The sequence below is a fragment of the Juglans microcarpa x Juglans regia genome, chromosome 3S (genome assembly GCF_004785595.1).
Source record: "Juglans microcarpa x Juglans regia isolate MS1-56 chromosome 3S, Jm3101_v1.0, whole genome shotgun sequence".
Classification (NCBI taxonomy): domain Eukaryota; kingdom Viridiplantae; phylum Streptophyta; class Magnoliopsida; order Fagales; family Juglandaceae; genus Juglans; species Juglans microcarpa x Juglans regia.
In genome coordinates, this window is record NC_054599.1 from 1255698 (window position 1) to 1275719 (window position 20022).

Sequence of the window (20022 nt, forward strand, 5' to 3'; positions counted from 1 at the left end):
CATGCAATCTGAAAGTTTCCTTCTTGTACGCATCATATGTATGCACCCCATTCTCCCAAAGCTCATTCAATTCATCTACCAAGGGCTGCAAGTATACATTAATCTCATTTCCAGGTGATTTTGGACCAGGAATAATGAGAGACGTGATGAAGAATTAGTTTTTCATGCATAACCACGGAGGCAAATTATACGGCACGAGGATTACGGGCCAGATACTATACGGTTTTGCAAGGTTGTTGAAAGGATTGAAACCATCACTCGCTAAACTAAGCCTGATATTGCGAGCATCTCTTGCAAACCAACTATGATCATTGTCAAAAGTAGTCCAAACTTGTGAATCGACTAGATGCCTCATAATACCACCATCATTGTTTCTATGCTCTTTATGCCATCTCATATTAGCTGACATCTTAGCTGACATATATAGTTGTTGCAACCTTGGCTTCAAAGGAAAATGACATAACACCTTCTGAGGGATTAAACGGTTTCTATGTGTATTTGGCAGCCACCGAGGGGCCTTGCATTTTGGACACTCATTCAGGTCTGCATTGTCCTTCCAAAATAATACGCAATCGTTAGGACAAGCATGTATTTTGTGATATTTGAAGCCTAAACCCTGCTCCAGTGACTATGCCGCTTCGTAAGAATGCGGGAAATCAGCGTTAGGAAATCCAGACCTCAACTAGTTCAGGAGAAGATCGAATGACTTAATCGACCAACCCCCAATGGCTTTAATGTGAAGCAAATTCACAATGAATGAGAGCTTTGAATACTGTTTACACCCCTGGTAAAGTGGACGCCGTGCATCATCTAATAGTTTGTCAAATGAGGAGGAAGGGGTTGCCTCACCTATAGGCGGGTGAACTCTTGGTTTGGCGAGATCGTCCAACTCACCCATGAACGTGCCGTCCCGAATGTCATCTAACATCTATTCCATGTCATCAATATATTCGTCATCATCAGTAGGTGACGCTAGCTGATTGTCATCACTAACATCCAGAATCTCGTCTTCCCCATGAAATATCCAGGGGTTGTAATTTGGATTAATTCCATTTAGGTACAAGTGTGTTTCCACCTCCGATATAGGGAGGAAGATATTATTATAGCACGTCGACAAGGACAACAGATGCGGTCAGTTCCTATTGCGTGCGCTCGAGCTACTATGAGGAACTGTTCAACCCCTTCAGCGTACTCCTTTGACGTAACTCTATCTATCAGGTGCATCCAACTTTTGTCCATCTAGTCACAAAACAGATCGAAAATACTGTTAACCTTCATGACGAGGGCGACGCTGTTAAAGTCGTCTATGAAATAGGGTTATAAGCACGACCAATTGAAAGAGGTAAATAGTGATTCAAACACAGCAAAAACAATTAAGGCAAGGATGAAAGCTCTTTATTGGTGGTGGTAAAAACAATCAATCTCGCATTTATACCAAAATATCGACAAATACTTCCTTGTAATATATGGGCGCAATCCGAAAGCTATTAGTCTAGACACGTCCCCATCGAATTGTACATAGAATCTGATATTGAAAACAAATGGTTGTTGGGTGAGGCTGAAATGTTGTGACAAGTAGGATTTCCTTAGTACACCCAAGTCCCTTCATTTAAATATGATCAAAATCTTCAAATCCACTTTTGGGTTGGGGGGGGGGGGGGGGGGTGGGGCGGCGGAAACCTCAGTTGTGAACTGGATTTCTCAATTTCACTTTCTAGGGCTTGTGCAATTCTCAAGAACATCAACATAATTTTAGAACATCAACATAATTTTATGATCATGTCAAAGTTTTACACTCGGAATATTCACATTCCTGAATAATCATAGAAAAATCATATAAGATTCTTAATTAATTATCTTGTGACAAATTTTTGTTATTTCAGGCATATCATCATAATTAGCCTCACACTTATTCACTATAGAGAAAGTAAAGGTGATGAGATTTACATTATCATCAAATGAGCTGGAATGATCATTACAGTCATTTCACTCTAGGTAAATGATCAATTCCAGTACTCAAGGTCTATGCTTTTCTTTGTCTCTATATTTCATCTTTATTTTTGAAATACTGAGGAAAGGATCTAAGACATTTCCTCACAATTCTGTGTTCCGAAAATTTTTCCTCGGTTTCCATTGAAACTAGAATTGACTAAATCATTGGGTCTTACTTTAGTAGGCATAATTAGTGCCATTGAAATAGGCTACCGGTGGTGCAAGAGACTGTCATCTTTCTATCTAAGATGTTAATTAGTTGAGGAACACACTCTAGAATATGAATTAGGCCCAAAATTGGGTTATGAACCTGCTTATCATATGATACGGCCAATAGAAAATTCAGATGGCATGGATCCCAAAGAAACTTGGAGGCACTTCTTCAGAAAATTACTTATTTGTGTCTAGCTATTTCCTGCAAACTGCCAATTGATCAGGCCTACGCTAACAAACTAGCTAGTAATTCACATTGATCAGAAAATGATAAAGGTGAGCATTCCAGTGGTATTAAAAAGATCAGTTTTAGGAAATTGTTTGATCCCAAACTAAATAACGTCATGATATATAGATTATTTTTAGAAAAGTTGATATAATCTCTATCCTTTCTCGGTTTCCTAGGCAATCAAAGTGAAAGTATATAAAGTAGTAGCAGTACTGCCTGATCAGCATCAAGACTTATAATTATTGGAGTAGGAAAGAATATAATAATGCACATGATTATCTACCTGGAAATAAGAATTAATATGAATCTCGTAGCTAGCTAGCAGGCAAATGAAGTTTTAAGGTTGATGATGATCTCCAATGTGACACATATCAGATGATGATCTCTCTATGTTTATTGCTGCCTTTACAAGAAAACTAGTTGCTAAAACAGCAAATCTCTGATTCTATCCATTCACACTTTCATAACAATCATAGAATGATGGGCTGCTACATGTAAAAAATCGAGGTTTTGCAACTAAATAAGATTCATGTACCTTTTCACATAATTATTCACTCTCTGCCAGCCATAATATATATACCGATTTGTGGCTACATTTTGTCTGACTTCTCTGATGTTTCATGGGAGGGACGGAGCATACAGTCCATCTTCACCGAGCGAAGATGGATACCGATTTGTGAGCAGTGGGGGATTGCATATCCAGAGATGGTCGTTGAGTTCTACTGTGCCATGGGAGAACTTAGCGCTGATGCTTTGTCCTACACCCTATCGGTCCGGGGAGTGAGTATTAATTTCTCTCCTAGCATTATTGCTAACTTCCTTAACATCCCGCGCGTGGCCGACGCATATCATGCAGTGGCTACACGGGGATCAGCGGCTGCACCATATGATTCCGACTCACCGGCCGCATCCTCCACGTTAGCCCCGAATGTAGACTCGGATACTAGTTCGGATGGTAGTGAGGATGAGAATCTACCTGATGATGGTCTCACAGACGGTCAGATGCGTCAGCTTGTGCGAGACCTATTGGCTCCTCCATATGATGGGAGCAAGGTAATCCGACAGGCCAATTGTATAGCATTTTTCAGAATGCTTAATTTGATTGTTGGCTGTAACATCGATCCAAAAAAAAAAAAAAGACTGATGTCGGGATTGATCGAGCCATATTTTTGCTGCGGATAGCACGGGGGGATCCCATTGATCTGGCATTGTATTTATTCCTCCGCATTCGATCGGAGTCACGCTTTTTCAGTGAAGGTAGTCTACCATTTGTACTGCTGATATCTAATCTCCTACTCCAATTGGGGGTTATAGTGTCGGCCACTGAGCGGAGGTCGCCACAGATGTGGCCCCTTAACAACATCACATTCAACAAGAGCAAGAGGTACTTGCGGAAGACTGTACCAGAATAGCCTAGTGATCCTCCCACAGATCCAGCTTCTAGTAGTGCTACCGTGGTTGAGAGACAGCCTCTTGGGACTACTTTGGATCAGGTACGAGCTCTGTTTGTGGAGTTCATTCAGCCCATCATGGAGAAGCTTAGAAATCTAGAATGATCTATTAAAATGTTGTAAGAAGATGTTCATCTACTAAGGACCCAATGATCGTTTTAGTTATTATTTTACTTTTTTATGTTGTATTGAACATTATATATTTGAGATGTAATTAATGTATGGTTTTTATTTTTCATGTTTACTACTTTGTTTATTTTTTTTTATTTTACTTACCGTTCATGATAATATAAAAAATGATACTATTTTTAAAGTTATATTTATATAAATTTAACATAAAAGAAATCACTATAAAATTTTGAAGTTAATTACATAAAATTAATTTATGAATTTATAAATATTTTAACTCACCGCAAATCATAATATATAATAGATACACATTTTTATAGTTTGAAAATTATAACAAAATAATGGAAAAAAATATTTATTACTTTAATACAAAAAATATATGCATAAATCCATACTAATAAAAAAATTAATTGAAAAATGTCCGTTCGAACAAGAAAATTTAAGTTCGAACAGTTATTAACTTTTTCTGGGAAAAATAAATTAATTTCCAGCCAATATTATTATTCAAACAGATTATATATTGTTCGAAAGGACATTAATTCCATGTTTGAATCTATTTTGTTCCGTTCCAACAATTTTCTTTTCTAGAGACGATTTTGTTCGTCACAAAATATCTTGTTCGAATGGATATTTTTCAGTTCGAATGAATTTAGTAGCTCAGGCATTTTTGAAGATGAAATGTTTCCAAAAATGAATTTCGTCCCTAACAAATTTCGTCCCTAAAAATCAAATTTCTTGTAGTGTCTAATTCTAAGCTCAAGTTGGAGACATATAAGCGTTACTGCTTGACAGATATGGATGAGGAGGATAAGGCAAAGATCATTAGAACTAAATTACGTGGCATCGAGTCTTGGATAAGCACAATCGGACTCTCTTACCAGTTAAAACACATAATCAAGAGCTATGTGACACCATTAATACTCGAAGATCAAAAGAAAGATATTGATACAGAGAATCCATTCCCTCATCTTCCCACACCACTTGGAAGATTGATTAAGCAGCATCTCTGCTTGCCCCTGCTAAGGACAGTGAGTTTCGATCCCTCCGCCATTTTATGCTTAACCAAAAAAATCATTCAAGTGAAAATCTCAATTATTTTCCCGTAAAAAGATCTTCAAAATTAATCAAATGCATAGTAATTAGTAAGATGATAGATCGATATAGTGGTTTAGTTATTTAGTTAAGACTTACATTTAGAGAAATGCCATTTTTATAACGACATTTATTTGACATTATTCATGATCCTCAATCACACCAATTACTGTTGTCATATTTTAAATGGTTTTTCATTTAAATAATCTACTTAAAAATGTGTCACATCAATCAAAGATGATAAGTATGGTTACTAGATTTTGCATGGTCTGTTTTTGCATTGACCTGTTTGCTTCGAAAAGGTACATGATGCACTAATGTCCATCTCGTAGAAGTTGGTATATATCATGCTTATTGTTAATTAATCTTGTCGATTGTTTGTGAACATGCAGGTGCCAATATTTGAAAATGAAAGTGAAGAATTGTTGTATGAGATCACTTGTAAGTTTCTCAAGCAAGTGCAGTACAATCAAAACAGCTACATTGTTTGAGAGGGAGAACCACGGGATGCGATGATCTTCGTGGTGAAATGAATTGTGTGGACGTATACAAGTAATCATGACGGTAAAACTGATTGTCTTAAGAAAGGTGACATATTCGGAAGAAATCTTGTAGAGTGGGTGTTGGAAACCCCCGAACTATCCGACCTTCCCTTATCAACAACGACTCTTAAATGTCATACAAAAGTAGAAGCTTTTTGTCTTATGGTTGGCGAACTTAAGGATATGATGTCTCAATACTGGTGAAGATTTAGTAAGTTCAGCCACATCACCCATTCTAACTCGGAACAATTGAAACATTTTGCAGCTTCATCCATCCAAGCAGCACGGCGCCGCAATGCCATCCTGCATCCTCATTAAGTACTAGAATGAGATTACCAATTCTGCCCATGTAGTTGGCTAATGTCGCCACCATCGACAGCTCCCCAAGTTTAGATAACAATATATACCACTTAACAATTAATCTAGTGTTATCAGATGCTATTAATGCTCTTTGTTGAAAGACATACAATATATAGTTTGTTCAATAGGCCGGCTTGTATTATATTGTGGATTAAATACTGTACTCATTCTTTTAAGTAGTTAATTAACTTGCTAGTCGCTTGATCTTAATATTGAGTTGTTAAAAGAGTAGGAAACCATAAATATATATTTGCATAATAATAAATAAAATCGCTAATTATATTGCTGCACATTATCATGAATTTGAGAAAGGAAAAAGTAGATTCGCACCCTCAAATTATTGGAAATGCATTTTTATACTTTGCACCATTATCCAATTAATTATATATATATATATATATACACAGTTGTAAACATAGACTCGCACCCTCAAAACACTGCATGCTCACTCTCAATTACCAATAGCACTACAAGAATACTAATTTTTTTTGGTAAACTCGCCAAAATATATATTTTCTGCGACTTTTTCTTGTCATCGCTTTAGTTCTGTCTTAAATGCTATATATTTGGCAGCGAAAATAAAAAATAGTCGCAAATAATAAATTATTTTTTACGATTTGTTTTGCCGTAAATAATGAGATATTAGCTGGAAATAGTATCCCTGTTACGCGGTAATATCACCAAAAATAGTTGACCAAAATATTTAACAAAAATATTATTTGCCGAAAATAGTTGACCGTGCTTGGAAAATGAGTTGAGTCTCATATCAAAATTTCTCATAATTTCATTCCCAAACATCACTCAAAAGCAAAACAATTTTCAATTTCAAATATTCAACATTTTTATCTAATCTGTTACAACATAAATTTGCAAAACAAGCTAGAACATGAGAAAAGAGTCATCACCCGCCCACAGAGGTGATTTGGGTGACGATGATGTAGTTAAAAGTCCTAGATGGTGGTTTGGATGTCGAACCAGCACTCGAACATTCATCCATAAGAATAAACAGTAAATAAATACATAAAATATAAATAAAGAGAGAGAGACAAAAAGATTTATGTGGTTCAACATAAAAACCTACATCCAAGGATCGTTTGAAGGTAAAATCCATTATGTTGAGTGGTTGTACAGTCTCTTATTGCCTCACCTTTCTCTAATACACTGGAGGATTTTAGAAATTTTGGATGTTGAAGAAAATGTTATCATCCTGAAGAGAGAATATTTTTTTTGAGTCTCTGTGCATAATGTAGTCTTCTTAAATCTGAGGAGATTCTCTCCCTTTATAGAGGTTTCCTTCCTTGGAGTAATTGAGACATATTTGCCTTGTGAAATCATTTCCTTTTACGTGATTGAATCAACTTAATTGCCTTATCTCTACTTGGCCTTATCACATGGCTTGATTCTTGGTTGTTTAGTTTATACCCAACAGATACCAACAATTCTTAAGGTTGATTCATTCAACAAGAAGGCCTTGCGTGAATGTTATCATGATATCGAGTGTTTAGAGGGTCACAAGTGACTGTTTATCGTGAACAAAGTGCACGCATTTTCCTATTTATTAACTTTTTTGTATTTGTCAATGCTAGTGGATTTTTTGCCCATTGTGGCAATTTGTTGTTTGGAAGTTAGGGTGTGCTCATCACAACCTACACTTAGATGGTTAGGGAGCCCATTGTCTCTCTGGGTCCATTTTAGACAGTTGTTGAACCCGTCAACTCATTTCCAAAGGCAACCTACATGAGATAGTTGTGACACGAGTGTCAACACTCAACATTTATTAGAGAAGATGCTCGGTCGTGCTGGCGTTGATGGCCAAGTGCAAATGTAAGAAAACTCGAGTTTTATGGGACGCGGGAGATGAGCTTGATCGTATTAATGGGCGAGGAGTGAGGTATTCAAGGGAGTGGCTCAATGGGATCATCCTTTGATCGACAAGTGTGAGTGCGAGGGCACTCGACTTTTAAGTTAGCCAGTAGATGAGCTCAACCATACTAATGGGTGAGGAGTGATGCACTCAAGGGAGTATCATCATCCTTTGACTTCCAAACACGAGTGCAAGGGCACAAAGCTTTTAAGTTAGGTGAGAAATGAGCTCGACCGCGCTATGGGCAATGGGTGATGCACTCGAGGGAGCGGCATCACCGTTGATCACCAAGTACGAGGGCACCCAACTTTGTGGGCGAGGAGTGAGGCACTCAAGGGGTTTCATCAATCGTTGATCGGCAAGTGCGTGTGTGAGGGAACTTGGCTTTGTGGGTGAGTAGTGATGCACTCAAGGGAGTGTCATAATCAATTGATCGCAGATTACAAGTTTGAGGTCACCCGAATTTGTGGGCGAGTACTCAAGGGAGTGTCATCACCCGTTGATCACCAAGCGCGAGTGCAAGAGCATTGGGCATTGCTGTAGGAGATGCTCGACTATATTGAGGGGCAACCCGTGTGCTCGAGTGGGACTAGACTCGGTAAGAGAGGTTCTCGATGCATTGGTTTTGCAGCAGGCATACTAGACCGCGCTGCTCAACTGCGCTATTGTGGCAGGAGGTAGATCTCGACCGTTTTACTGTGGCGGGAGGCGTACTCAACTGCGTTGTTGTGGTGGGAGGCAATTCTCGATCATGCTGCTGTGGTGGGAGGCAGATCTCAATTGCTCTGCTACGGTGGGAGGCATACTCGTTGTTGTGGTGAGAGGCAAATGTGACAACTCGGTCTAAGCTAGATCCTTATTTTTATTTTTCATTTTTGATCTAGATGGATTTAATCCCAATGGTTTGAGAAGGATAAGAGTGTGAGATTGACTTATACTACGTTGGGTTGGTGCAATAGGCGCCCAAGCCAAGGAGAAGCCCAACACTTAGTTATTTTTTGCCCAATAGGAATTTAGGGCTTGGGAATAAGTAAAAGGTGCCACTTGGACAGAAGGCCCTGCCACAAGATATAATAGTGGTTAACCATATTAGTGGCCTCTGACCCCGCCACAAGATATAATAGTGGTATCTGTTCTGAGTATATCACCTTGGGTGACGGACAATGATAGGTTTTGCTTGGTTAACCGCATACATGCACAACCTTAACACGGGGGTTAACACATGACCTCTATTATGATATGACGCTCTGATATGATATGATATGATGATAATGCTTTAATATGATATGATATAATGATGATGCTTTGATATGATATGATATGATATGATGATGATTCTTTGATATGATATGATGATGATGCTTTGATATGATATGATGATGATACTCAGTTATATTATGCCAAATGATTTTGTTTTTGAATTTGAATATGGTTAACCACAGGCTTGAACAGTTACTCTGATATTTTGATAATATGTTTTTGTTCTGCATTCTAAACTCTATAAATGCTTATGTTTATATATTAGTATATGTTCTCTGCTTACTAAATTGTTGATAATTCACTTTCTTATCTCCACAATATTTTTCAGATGAATTGAACGTTTTAGCTGAGGATCGAGAATAGGAAGCGGGGCAAGATTGTTGAGTGTAGGGAATAAGTACTGAGATTACTAAAGACTATTATTCAGTCGATTGATTTGTTCTATTGATTTGGTTTATTAGGATGTTGACACTGTTATTAAGTCTTAAGAAGTTGTCGAATTATTTGTTAGATTATTATTTTGATGATTTATAAAGGCATACATATGTATATTTGGTGAAATTAGATGAATTTATATTTATGGAGTCTTTGAAAATAGATGAGGTTTTGTTTATGGAGTCTTTTGGAATATCCTATTTGTATTGTGAAAGATGATTTTAGGCGACAGGTAGTAACTCTCTGGCCCATCTAGACACGGGGCGTTACAAGATCGGTTTTGGAAGAGCTACATGCCACTCATGATGGCATCTAGAAGAATCTTTGATAGAAGACCAGGGATTTTGGGTATGGCAAGAGCCACATGCCCACCTCATGCCATTTGGCAACCATGCGTTGCCTTTCCCTTAGGTTCATTGTATCTAGATACAAAATTGTAACACCCCACTCTCCATGGTTAAAAATAAAGTCATTTTTAAAAATTTTCGGGACCAGAGTGCTACTATTGAACCTGCGCTAAAAATATATTTATTTTTTCTTCTAAAGGAAACTCCATGTACAAAGATTCCTTATAATACAATTATTCTTTATTAAAAGTATTGATATCATAAAAGAGAGTGTGCGGAAGCATTTATTAAAATTTCTCAAAATTCGAGCTATAAAAATCATAACTTAAATCTCTGTACATTATTTAGGCCATTGTCACGTCTCCCTTGACCAAGTCCTGTCCTATAGTTCTATCTCCATAAGGTTTTTCATAAAATATTCCATGCTGAGAACTTAAAATCATGATCATTCATAAATATGCTTATGACATGTATGACTTATCTTGGCTTATTTGACTTATCTTATCATACTGGTCCAAACACTTAACTCTATGTACAAAGTTATGCACCGAACCCATAAGGGGAGCCGCTAATAGTATATACTAGGGGTGCTACTTGCATCATACGGTGCGGGATAGCCCTCTTCCCACCATCTGCCCCGCATGCCTGGGTGCAGGATGGACTCCCAATCCGCCATGCCCACTTCAATAATAGACTACATTACACTAGGTTCAAAAAATATTCATAGGTCTAACAATGATCAAAAGCACATTTGGGGACTCAAATTATAAATTTAAATTTGTAAATATGACTATAATTTAAAAATTATATAGTTTTTAAATTTGCTTGTACATATCTTGTGTAAGTTGTAGTGTAATACAAGAGTCTCATGCTGCTTAAGTGTGAGACTACTTGTATTGTCAAGGCAATATATAAAAGCATCACCCTACTAAACTACAACTTACATAAAGTATTAAGTAAAAGTCCTACTTAATACATATTACTATATTTATACAATACAAATAATAAATATTTATCTATTTATATTTTTTCTTTTAAAAAAAAGGTGCAGGGTAGCGGAAATGAGGGCGGGGTTGGGCCCTACCCACCTCTCGCCCCCCTAGAGGGCTAGATGCGGGGCAGGGATGCCTGCCCCACCATGTGGGGGCAGGGTGAATGGGGGTGGGGCAGTGGGGTGTGGGGTCCCGCTGCCCACCCTAAATATATACTATGGTGGACCACGTTTAACTCTGTGGGTTGCACATCCACCCATAATCGCATTTGTACCATGCATCTAAATGACCATCTGATTAACTGTTTTGAACTTATCTTACACTTGATCTTATAAAAGCTTACGTGTCTTATGCAACGTGAGATACATAATACATACATAACTATAATCTGCAAAATGAAACATGATGAATGACGTGCTTGCAAATATCATGACATGCGTGGTACGTAAACATTGGCTTCCAAAGAACTGGTTTTAATAATGATATGTATAAGTAGCTAACCTATGCTAATCCTAATTTATGATCAAACTACTTACCTTACAACGTTAATCCAATATTTTTGGTATGAAATCGATCACGTGAACTAGAAAGAGAGAAAAAACATGAGGGATGTTGTTAGAGGAATGAGACAGTCGGCTATTGGTGTGGTGAACATGGGACATGTGAGATGCAGGACTGGGTATCTTGGGTTCAACCGCTGCACTTACGGAGGTTTATGGTTTTTCTAAATAACACACAAAAGGGAAGATATTTATAGAGAGATTTGGGAGAGGGTGCCGGTGAGTTCGAGTTTGAGTTGGACTCAGTCGCGATCATTCTAGAAGAGATTTTGAATTTAAAAATATGATCTAGTAGTTCATTTAATGTAGAATTGGTAGTGGCTGAGACTGTGTAAGGGATGTCAATCAGTGATGATTTTAAATTAAAATAAATTTCTAATGGCCGATCTTCAAATTCTAAAAGAAGTCTAATTTGTTCAATAAATATTTAATGGGATTTAACCTAATTATAGAGCCGAATTAAAACTCTTAATTAATCTCAATAATTTATAGCTTGTGAGCTTATCCAATATGGCCTATTAAGTATAATTTAGGCGTAATAAAAATTATCAATATTTCAAATTTAGAAATATTGGGTCGGGTCACAAAAATGGATGGGCGAAGGTCTGGAAGTTCGGTCACCCCAGTGGTGGAACCAGCAATTGTGTCGAGGGGGGCCAACTTTTCTACTGTGTAAAGAGTAATGCTAGATATAGTCTTAGGGTGTGCAAGCTCTATATATGCACTCTCTTTGAAAAAAAAATGGGGTCCACCATTAAAAAATAATTATTTTCATGTGGGTCCTAGATTTATCTAATTTTTTTGAAGGGAGTGGGCGAAGCATACATATTCTAAGACTTCAAACATCATTTCTCTTATGTAAATTAAAAAGAGATTGAAAAATCATGAAAACATAACTGCAAACTATTTTTTATATAGATCATCGACCTTAAATAATTTTTCTTGTATTTTCACTTTGGATTCCATATTAAGAAACCCAATATTCTACAACAAAAAACTTTGGGATCGATATTAATAAGTTTATTATTTTTCCTAAAATTAGTTTTAATTTTAGTTTTGGAAAAACCACATTCTTGAAAATAGATAAGATATAGAAATTAAACAAAATTTTGGGACTATAAAAAAATTGGAGAGAGATATTTATAGGTATATTGAAAATTTAAAAAAAAATTAGACAACATATGGAGATTATAATTTGTTTTGGGAGGTCATTTTCTATATTTGTAGAATTATGTATAAAATGTAGGGGCATTTTATGTTTTCAAAAACTTTTGGCCCCCCCTTAATACAACGTAGGTCCACCATTGGTCACGCCACATGTGTACCATGCAAGGAGGGTCCCTTAAGTTCCCAAGAAGCACTATGATGAAGGGGAAGGGGAAAGGGAAAAGTGTTTTCAGCTAGAGCAAGAAGAAAGGACCACTTGGTGCCCATGCAAGGAACTTTTGAAGACCTTTCATTTTTCCAAAAATAGGTAATGATGGGAGAGAGAATAAGTGTAGAACAAAGAGTATAAATAGAGGGCATTAATGGTCGGCGCCCTTTTCACACTTTAAAGGAATATCAAAGGTCATTTGTTTAATTTTTAGAGTTCATTCCCTCTTCTCCTCTCTATCTCGTCCACTCTAGAAGAAAACCAAACACTATTTTCCTTTCATCCAAACACTCTCTTCGCACAAGAATAGGAGGGAAATTGAAGACACCACGTTGGGGAGGTTTGCACAGTGAGAATCTTCAAGCTTCTATCTCATTCTCTTCTCATGAACACACATGCACTTGCAAGGGTTTTTGGGTTGAAGAGATTTGCTTAAGAGAGTTGAGGGATGTGTGCTATGGCTTTGTTGTGAGTCTCATGGGATTAATGGAGTACTTGGTTCGACCATGATGAGGCAACCATGCTTAATCTTATTGAGTATGAGTTGTCTTGGGTTTTTCTTCTCAAGGAACCAGAATCATCAATGACAAAATGGAAATGAAGGAACCCATGTAGAGTTAGGTCACATTCGGCCACCACTAGGATTTCCATGAAGGTTTTCCTTCTAGTAAACCATAAGTTAGAAATCCTTACACATCTTCAAGAAAATTTCGACCATCGGGTTGTTATACACACACAAGTATGCTCTTTTCAACCAAGGTACACAAATGGCCATTAGGGTTACAAGGACCAACTATCGCCGAACCAGTATGGTTTCTACCAAATAAGGGGAATGCTAATACCATTCGGCCTACGGTTTCCTCAAGGCATAAGTCTATAAGGCTTAAGGCAAGGCAAGGGCCACGAGGTGATAAAAGAAACCTTAGAACCGATTAGGGTTAGAAAGCCCAAACCCTAAAACACGAAGTGCATGTTTGGTTTGAAGTATTGTTGCTTTCAATAGTCTAATGATTGAAACATACACTTTCAACTTGCTTGATTGTCGGAAAATACTTTTGAAGGTTTGTAAGTTAGTCCCTAACTTATTCTTGGATAATTTATTTATGTTTATGGGTAAACTCTACATTTTGGTTGTTCAAACTAGATTATAGAATTGCTACTTGTTACATACTATGATTTGTGTAAGGGGATTTTCCCTCAAGGCCCAAAGGGCCCTATCAAGCCCAGCCCAAGATAGAAAGCCACAAACTCGGCTGACTAGGTGAATCCTTTGTGCATGGCGTGTAGGAGGGATGGTGCTGCATGGGATGAGACTCATCAATCTGGAACCCCTCGGGTAGTGTCTAATTCTCGAGTGCCCGCCCACACAGCTGGCGTGATACACGAAGAACCATTGATCTTCTGACAGAGAAGGCATGGACGAACCGGGAGCAAGACAGACTAAGAGGAAAAGGTTGGAGAACTACGCCGCATTAGTGGCTTCGCCACCTGGTCAAACACGCCACATTAATGACACCGTTACAGAGCCACGTCGCATTTAAAGCCTCTGACAAAAGAAACAGTACAGAGAACCCATACTTCATGAAAACACGCATGATTTACACTTCAGACTTTTAGTATAAATAGCTAATCCCAAGTATGAGAATACTCTCTCTAATTCCTAGCCTCTCTTATTTATTTACTACACTTCAAGAATATTTACGAACTTAGGCATCGAAGGTTACTTGGCCCCAAGGCTGCCCTCTCAAAGCCGCAATATATATATATATTTTTTTTTGTGCAGGGCTTGTTTTCGAATACCTGAATTGTCGGAGCTTGGCCCAAAAGTGTGCAAAACACGATGTGAACAATTCGTATTGTATATGTGCAAGCTATGCTCAAATGTTGCTTTTTAAATTATTGGTTCAAATGACTTGTTTGGAGTTTAGAGAAATGGTATATGCTTGTTCATGAGCTTTCATACGTGATATACAAATATATGTTTCAGCATGTTCTAATTCTTTCAAGCTATACACATGATGCACTCTTGGTATATGGCATAAATACATGACATTGTTGCATGAAAGTTACATGGTTGCATGTCACATGATTTCGGATTGTGCATAAAAAGAAATAGTTTTGTCACAACCCCAATGCTAGGATGTGGAATATTTTGGTGGAACTCCTCTTTGCACTCTGAAGTGCTTAAATTGGAATGGTAACCCTTGGGTTGACGAAGTACAATCAACGGACTTCGAATATATAGATTCTTTTTAAAGGATTCCAGAGTGAAATAGCCATATCTAACGCTACTGGGTGCAACACATTGTAACATATAAACATTTGATAGGTGCACTCTATGTACCGGCTTGACAATAAGATTTTTCTAAAGTTAAATCCAAGGAGTATTGTTTCAATATTTAACAATTAACAAAATTTTCATGTCGATGACTTTGTCATCTGATGAATATTGGAACTTAGATCAAAATGTTCCTTGTAATCGTAGTCTCCTAGCTAGGTAAAACTATTACATGCACATGATTTGGTGAAAATGATTCATATATTCTCCGTGGATAGGACGTATCTCATCATCTCCAAGCACACTGAGTTTTCTATGCTTTTTTTTTATAATAATTTTTTTATAATAACAGACAACATTCTATTCATAATAAAGGACATACAAATTTGACTTAAAAACAAGTCAGTTACAAACGTTAATAGCTTCGCAACACACTTCCATGACTGACATGGTTTAGTCCAGACTACAGATCTCTAAAGACCTAAGTCTAAAAGATTTGTCTTGCACAATTTTATCCATGACAGAGTTAATAGTAATCGGGCGACAAAATCCCATACCCTGACTAAGCGGAGTAGGGTGTACCAACTCCACCATAAGCACCGCCTAAGCGGAAGGGGGGACCACTCCATTCGGATGAAGGTCTGAAGGCACAATGTTTTGGATTTTTATTTTTCTAAAAAGTAAAGACACATGAAATAAAATATAATGGGAAACCACTGCAAAAACTAGAAAAATAGTGCTCCAAGAGGTTGTTGTGGTGAGTGCAGTACATGCGCCATTCTAGGAGAAAAATCAACGGTCGATCTTGGAAGTCCCAGACTCACAAACCCCAGAAGAGCCGCTCGTGGCATCGGCAGAGGGCTTCCTGGTGGCACGTGAGAACCACTTGCCGAAAGTCTCCCAAAACTTTAAACCACTCAAGCAAGCAACTTGCCGCTTCGTTTGGCGCTGCATTTGGTGGTCTTGTAGATGCTGGTTGGGCAACACAATGGAGGGGCGTGTGCTAGTCAATGGTCTCCGAAGCTACCACCCCCTCTAGCCGGATCTGTAGTGAAAGTGTAAAGAGAAGGTATAGCGTTTTGGTCTAGAGAGAGGGGCGTCCTACAAAAATTGAGTTTTCCATGCTTATACATTTGAAAAGACCCTCATAACGCCCTAAATGTACTCTAATCATCATGTACAGTTAATTCACCCCTATGTGTAACTTCATAATTTATTTGCTTAAAACGAAAGTTCATAGATAATGCTATAATCTCCTGTACTCCTTGGTCAAGAAATTAACATTTAATATTTTAGTATAATCTTTTATTACTAGGTTTAGTAAATTAGCAAATTGCATTTTTTAATATTTTTTATTTGCTGGGAAAGTGGGTAAGTTATATCTTCCCTATGTTACAGTAACACGTTCAGCTGGGTTAGTTGACTTGGGAGTAAAAATGGGTAAAGGTCTATGATCGGGGTTCGCTGGGTTGTCTCAAAATTTGAAAGTCACGGTGCTCCATGTATGTTTAGGACCCTTTGGTGCTGCGTGTCATTTTAAATTAGAATCATGCTACAACTTATGACTCTCTTGATGTAACATTACCATACAGTGTCACATGATTTATTAAAAAAATAAAATAAATAAAAAAACAACAATACAAAAGTGATAGAGAGGGAAGTTCAGAGCTAATTTAGTTTTCATCCTTTTTATGTTTTCGGACGATTTTTTATCTCAAATATAATTTTTAGTTTTCTTTTTAATAAACCAAAAGTGGTGTCACATCAAGATAACTATTTGAACGGTAAATTTCAAATAACTCAATATAAGTAATACTCATTAAAATAAACGAAAACAATTAAGTGTAAAATGTGAGACATGAAATGAATCATTATTTCCACTAGCTAGTATTTGATGCCAGCCTGTTTGGATAGTGAAATTATTTAATCTCATCTTATTATTATTATTCTTTTAAATTTTCACATAAAATATAATAAATAATTCAAGTTTTTTAAATATTAAAATAATAATAATATTAAAAATAATATTATTTTAATAATATTTTATTTAATATTCAATTATCATCTCAATTCATTATCTAAACGGCACCTAATTATATATGTTTGCTACCAACTCCAGGAAGAATGGTTTGTGCTGTGTTTTCTGCCCGTGATGTTTGCATTTGAAGATTGAAGCGAATGATTTTTTAAAAACTCATTAGACGATCAGACCTTTTAATTAAGGGTCATGCTAGGGCCATTGATATAAAAAAATCATAAACTTATTTAAAAACACTTCGTGAGAAATACCGTATACAAAGAGGAGCAGGGCGTTACAAAAATCTCAAAACCTGACACCTATAATAGATATAATATATATACATATATATACATATATATATATATATATATATATATATATATATATATACCTAGAAAAAACTAGTATAATCAGACGAAACTAAAAGTTTAATGCCAAAAGGAAGGAATACCTACAGGATCCATAGAAAACAGACGAACCATGTCTTGAAGTAATTTAGAAAGGGAGGAAAAACTAACTGTGTTACCCATAGAACCAAAAAGATGTTTGCCGAAGCATTACGGCCTTCTTTGTCAATATGGTGAATACTAAAAGGAGATCAAAACATTTTAAATTGAAGAAAGTTAACCCAAATCTCAGAATAATATCAAGTGATTGAGAATTATTAGTAAGCCAATTAACAGTAAGGAGAGAGTCAGATTCAACAATAAGCTCAATAACACTAAGATGATTACCGAGCTTATTGAAAAAGTGGTATTGTTTGAGTTATATTGTGGAAAAGTGGTATGGTTTGAGTTATATTGGATTGTGGAATTCTATAAAAATAAAATATTATTGGAATATAATTTATTAATATTATTTTTGTTTCAAAATTTCAAAAAGTGACATTGTTTTTTATGTTTTGTTTGGAAGTTTGGAAAATCTGTAATGATTAGGTAATGATTAGATGAAAAAATTGAAGATTTAAGATTGAAAATATTTGTGTTAGAATGATATTTGAGAAGGAAATTATGAAAATTTTTATGATGAGATGAGATGAGATGAGATGAGATAATCTCACTTCTCAAACAAGCCCAAGATTTCTCAACCAGACTCTAATCTTATGAATATGGCAATGGAGTTAGGCTGAATGTCCTCGAAACGAGCAAGCCAAAGTTTCCAAAAAATAAGAGCTGGAATTAACGTAACAATTAAATGTAATTGGTCAAAGTCCCGAAAAAGGTACCAATACGAATGACTTGCTCAATTTTTCTAACTAATAGAAGTAGTGGGAATGAGAACGAAGAGAAAAGAGAAATAAAGCCAAATTGCATTACTAAGAGCACATACAATCAGAAAACAAGATAATTGGCATTTTCCGTGGAGCCACCACAACAATAATTGCATTTAGAATGGACGAAAATCCCACACTTTTGCATCTAATGATCAAGAGCGATACCATTATGCCAAAGTTTCCAAGCAAAGATGGAGATTTTCTTAGGTATGACTTTATTCCAAATGAAGGAAGCAAAGGGAAATGGGCATTTTTGTCAAATTTGTTAACCGGAATATGTCAAAATATTTTCATGATTGAAAAAGTGTTAAGCCCAATCAACGAACAAAATCAAGACTCAAATAAACGATTTGATTCAGGTCAACACAAATTGAATCGAATAAAAACCGACTCAATTTTAATAAACTATTTGAATCACTTATTGAACTGCTTCAACTGACCGATTTAGGGTGTTCCAGATCGATTCTAACCGATTTTAGATTGATTTGAGCCAATTCATCTGATTCAAAACTGTATTTATTTTTAAGTTATTTAACAACTGAGGTTTTATTTATATATATATATAAATATGAGAGAACTAAACATATATTAACTTTTTTATTATTGTATTCAATAACAATTGCAGAAAAATTAAAAGATAAAACATATAGTTCTTTATTTTCTTTAGTTGAACAAAAAAGTTCGAATATAAATTAGTATTTTTCATTACATTTGTGGTTATGCATAAAATACTACATTTCCCACATGCTTATAACTTAATGGTCTTTATGTTCTTTGCATGAGGCAAAATAATGTCAACAATTGAAGTTAAATACAAAATAACATGTTTATTAAAACTATTTAGATTTATATAATATTTTTTATTGAAACTAGTTAATGAATTTATACTTTATACTCTTTTATACATGATATTTATTGGGTGGGTTCCTCCTTGTGGGGGAAACCCAATTGGCAACCACTTGAATCGTATTTTAGTAATTTTTGAATTATTAGGTTTTTGTCTTAAGAAGGTTGTCCCATGTGTGTGGTGTGGAGAGAAAGAGGAAGAGAGAGAAAAGAAAAAGAAAAAAAAGGTAAAAAATATTCCACAGTGTTTTCTATGTTCACCTTAACAAAGTGATACTAGAGCTTGGTTGATTATTTTGCTAATTATCTGTATGGATTAAATGGATGATTTACCTGGGATGAATGGAAGAAATTGAATAAGAAAGTTGCTAGTCATATCAGGCAATGGGTTATTCAAAGTGTCTTTGATCATGTAGGCAAAGAAATAAATGCTTATAGCTTTTGGATGAAATCAGAAAGTTTTTATGAGCGAAAGACTGCATAAAATAGAGTCTTTATGATAAGAAGACTAATGAATTTAAAGCACATGGATGGACAAAGTGTTGCAAAACATCAGAATAATTTTTATGAAGTGTTGAATGAATTGTCTACCATGAAACTTTTCTTGGATAATGAAGTTCAAGCTTTAATTTTATTGAGTTCCTTACCATATAGTTGGGAAACTTTGGTTGTGTCTCTCAATAATTCAGCTCCCTATAGTGTGATGACTATGAGTATGGTGAAAGACAACATGTTTAATCAAAGGGCAAGAACAAATGACCATG

The 20022-nt window shown here is 36.1% G+C and overlaps 1 protein-coding gene across 1 annotated transcript in view; it reads left to right on the plus strand.

Moving 5' to 3' along the window:
• Window positions 1–3139: 3139 nt before the first annotated feature.
• Window positions 3140–20022, plus strand: part of LOC121257827 (cyclic nucleotide-gated ion channel 1-like) — a 102738-nt gene continuing 85855 nt past the window's right edge. Inside the window, exons 1-4 of the mRNA XM_041159077.1 lie at window positions 3140–3487; window positions 3749–3818; window positions 4756–5042; window positions 5499–5547. Of these exons, the coding sequence (XP_041015011.1) occupies window positions 3140–3487; window positions 3749–3818; window positions 4756–5042; window positions 5499–5547 (754 nt within the window). The remainder of the gene's footprint in view (window positions 3488–3748; window positions 3819–4755; window positions 5043–5498; window positions 5548–20022) is intronic.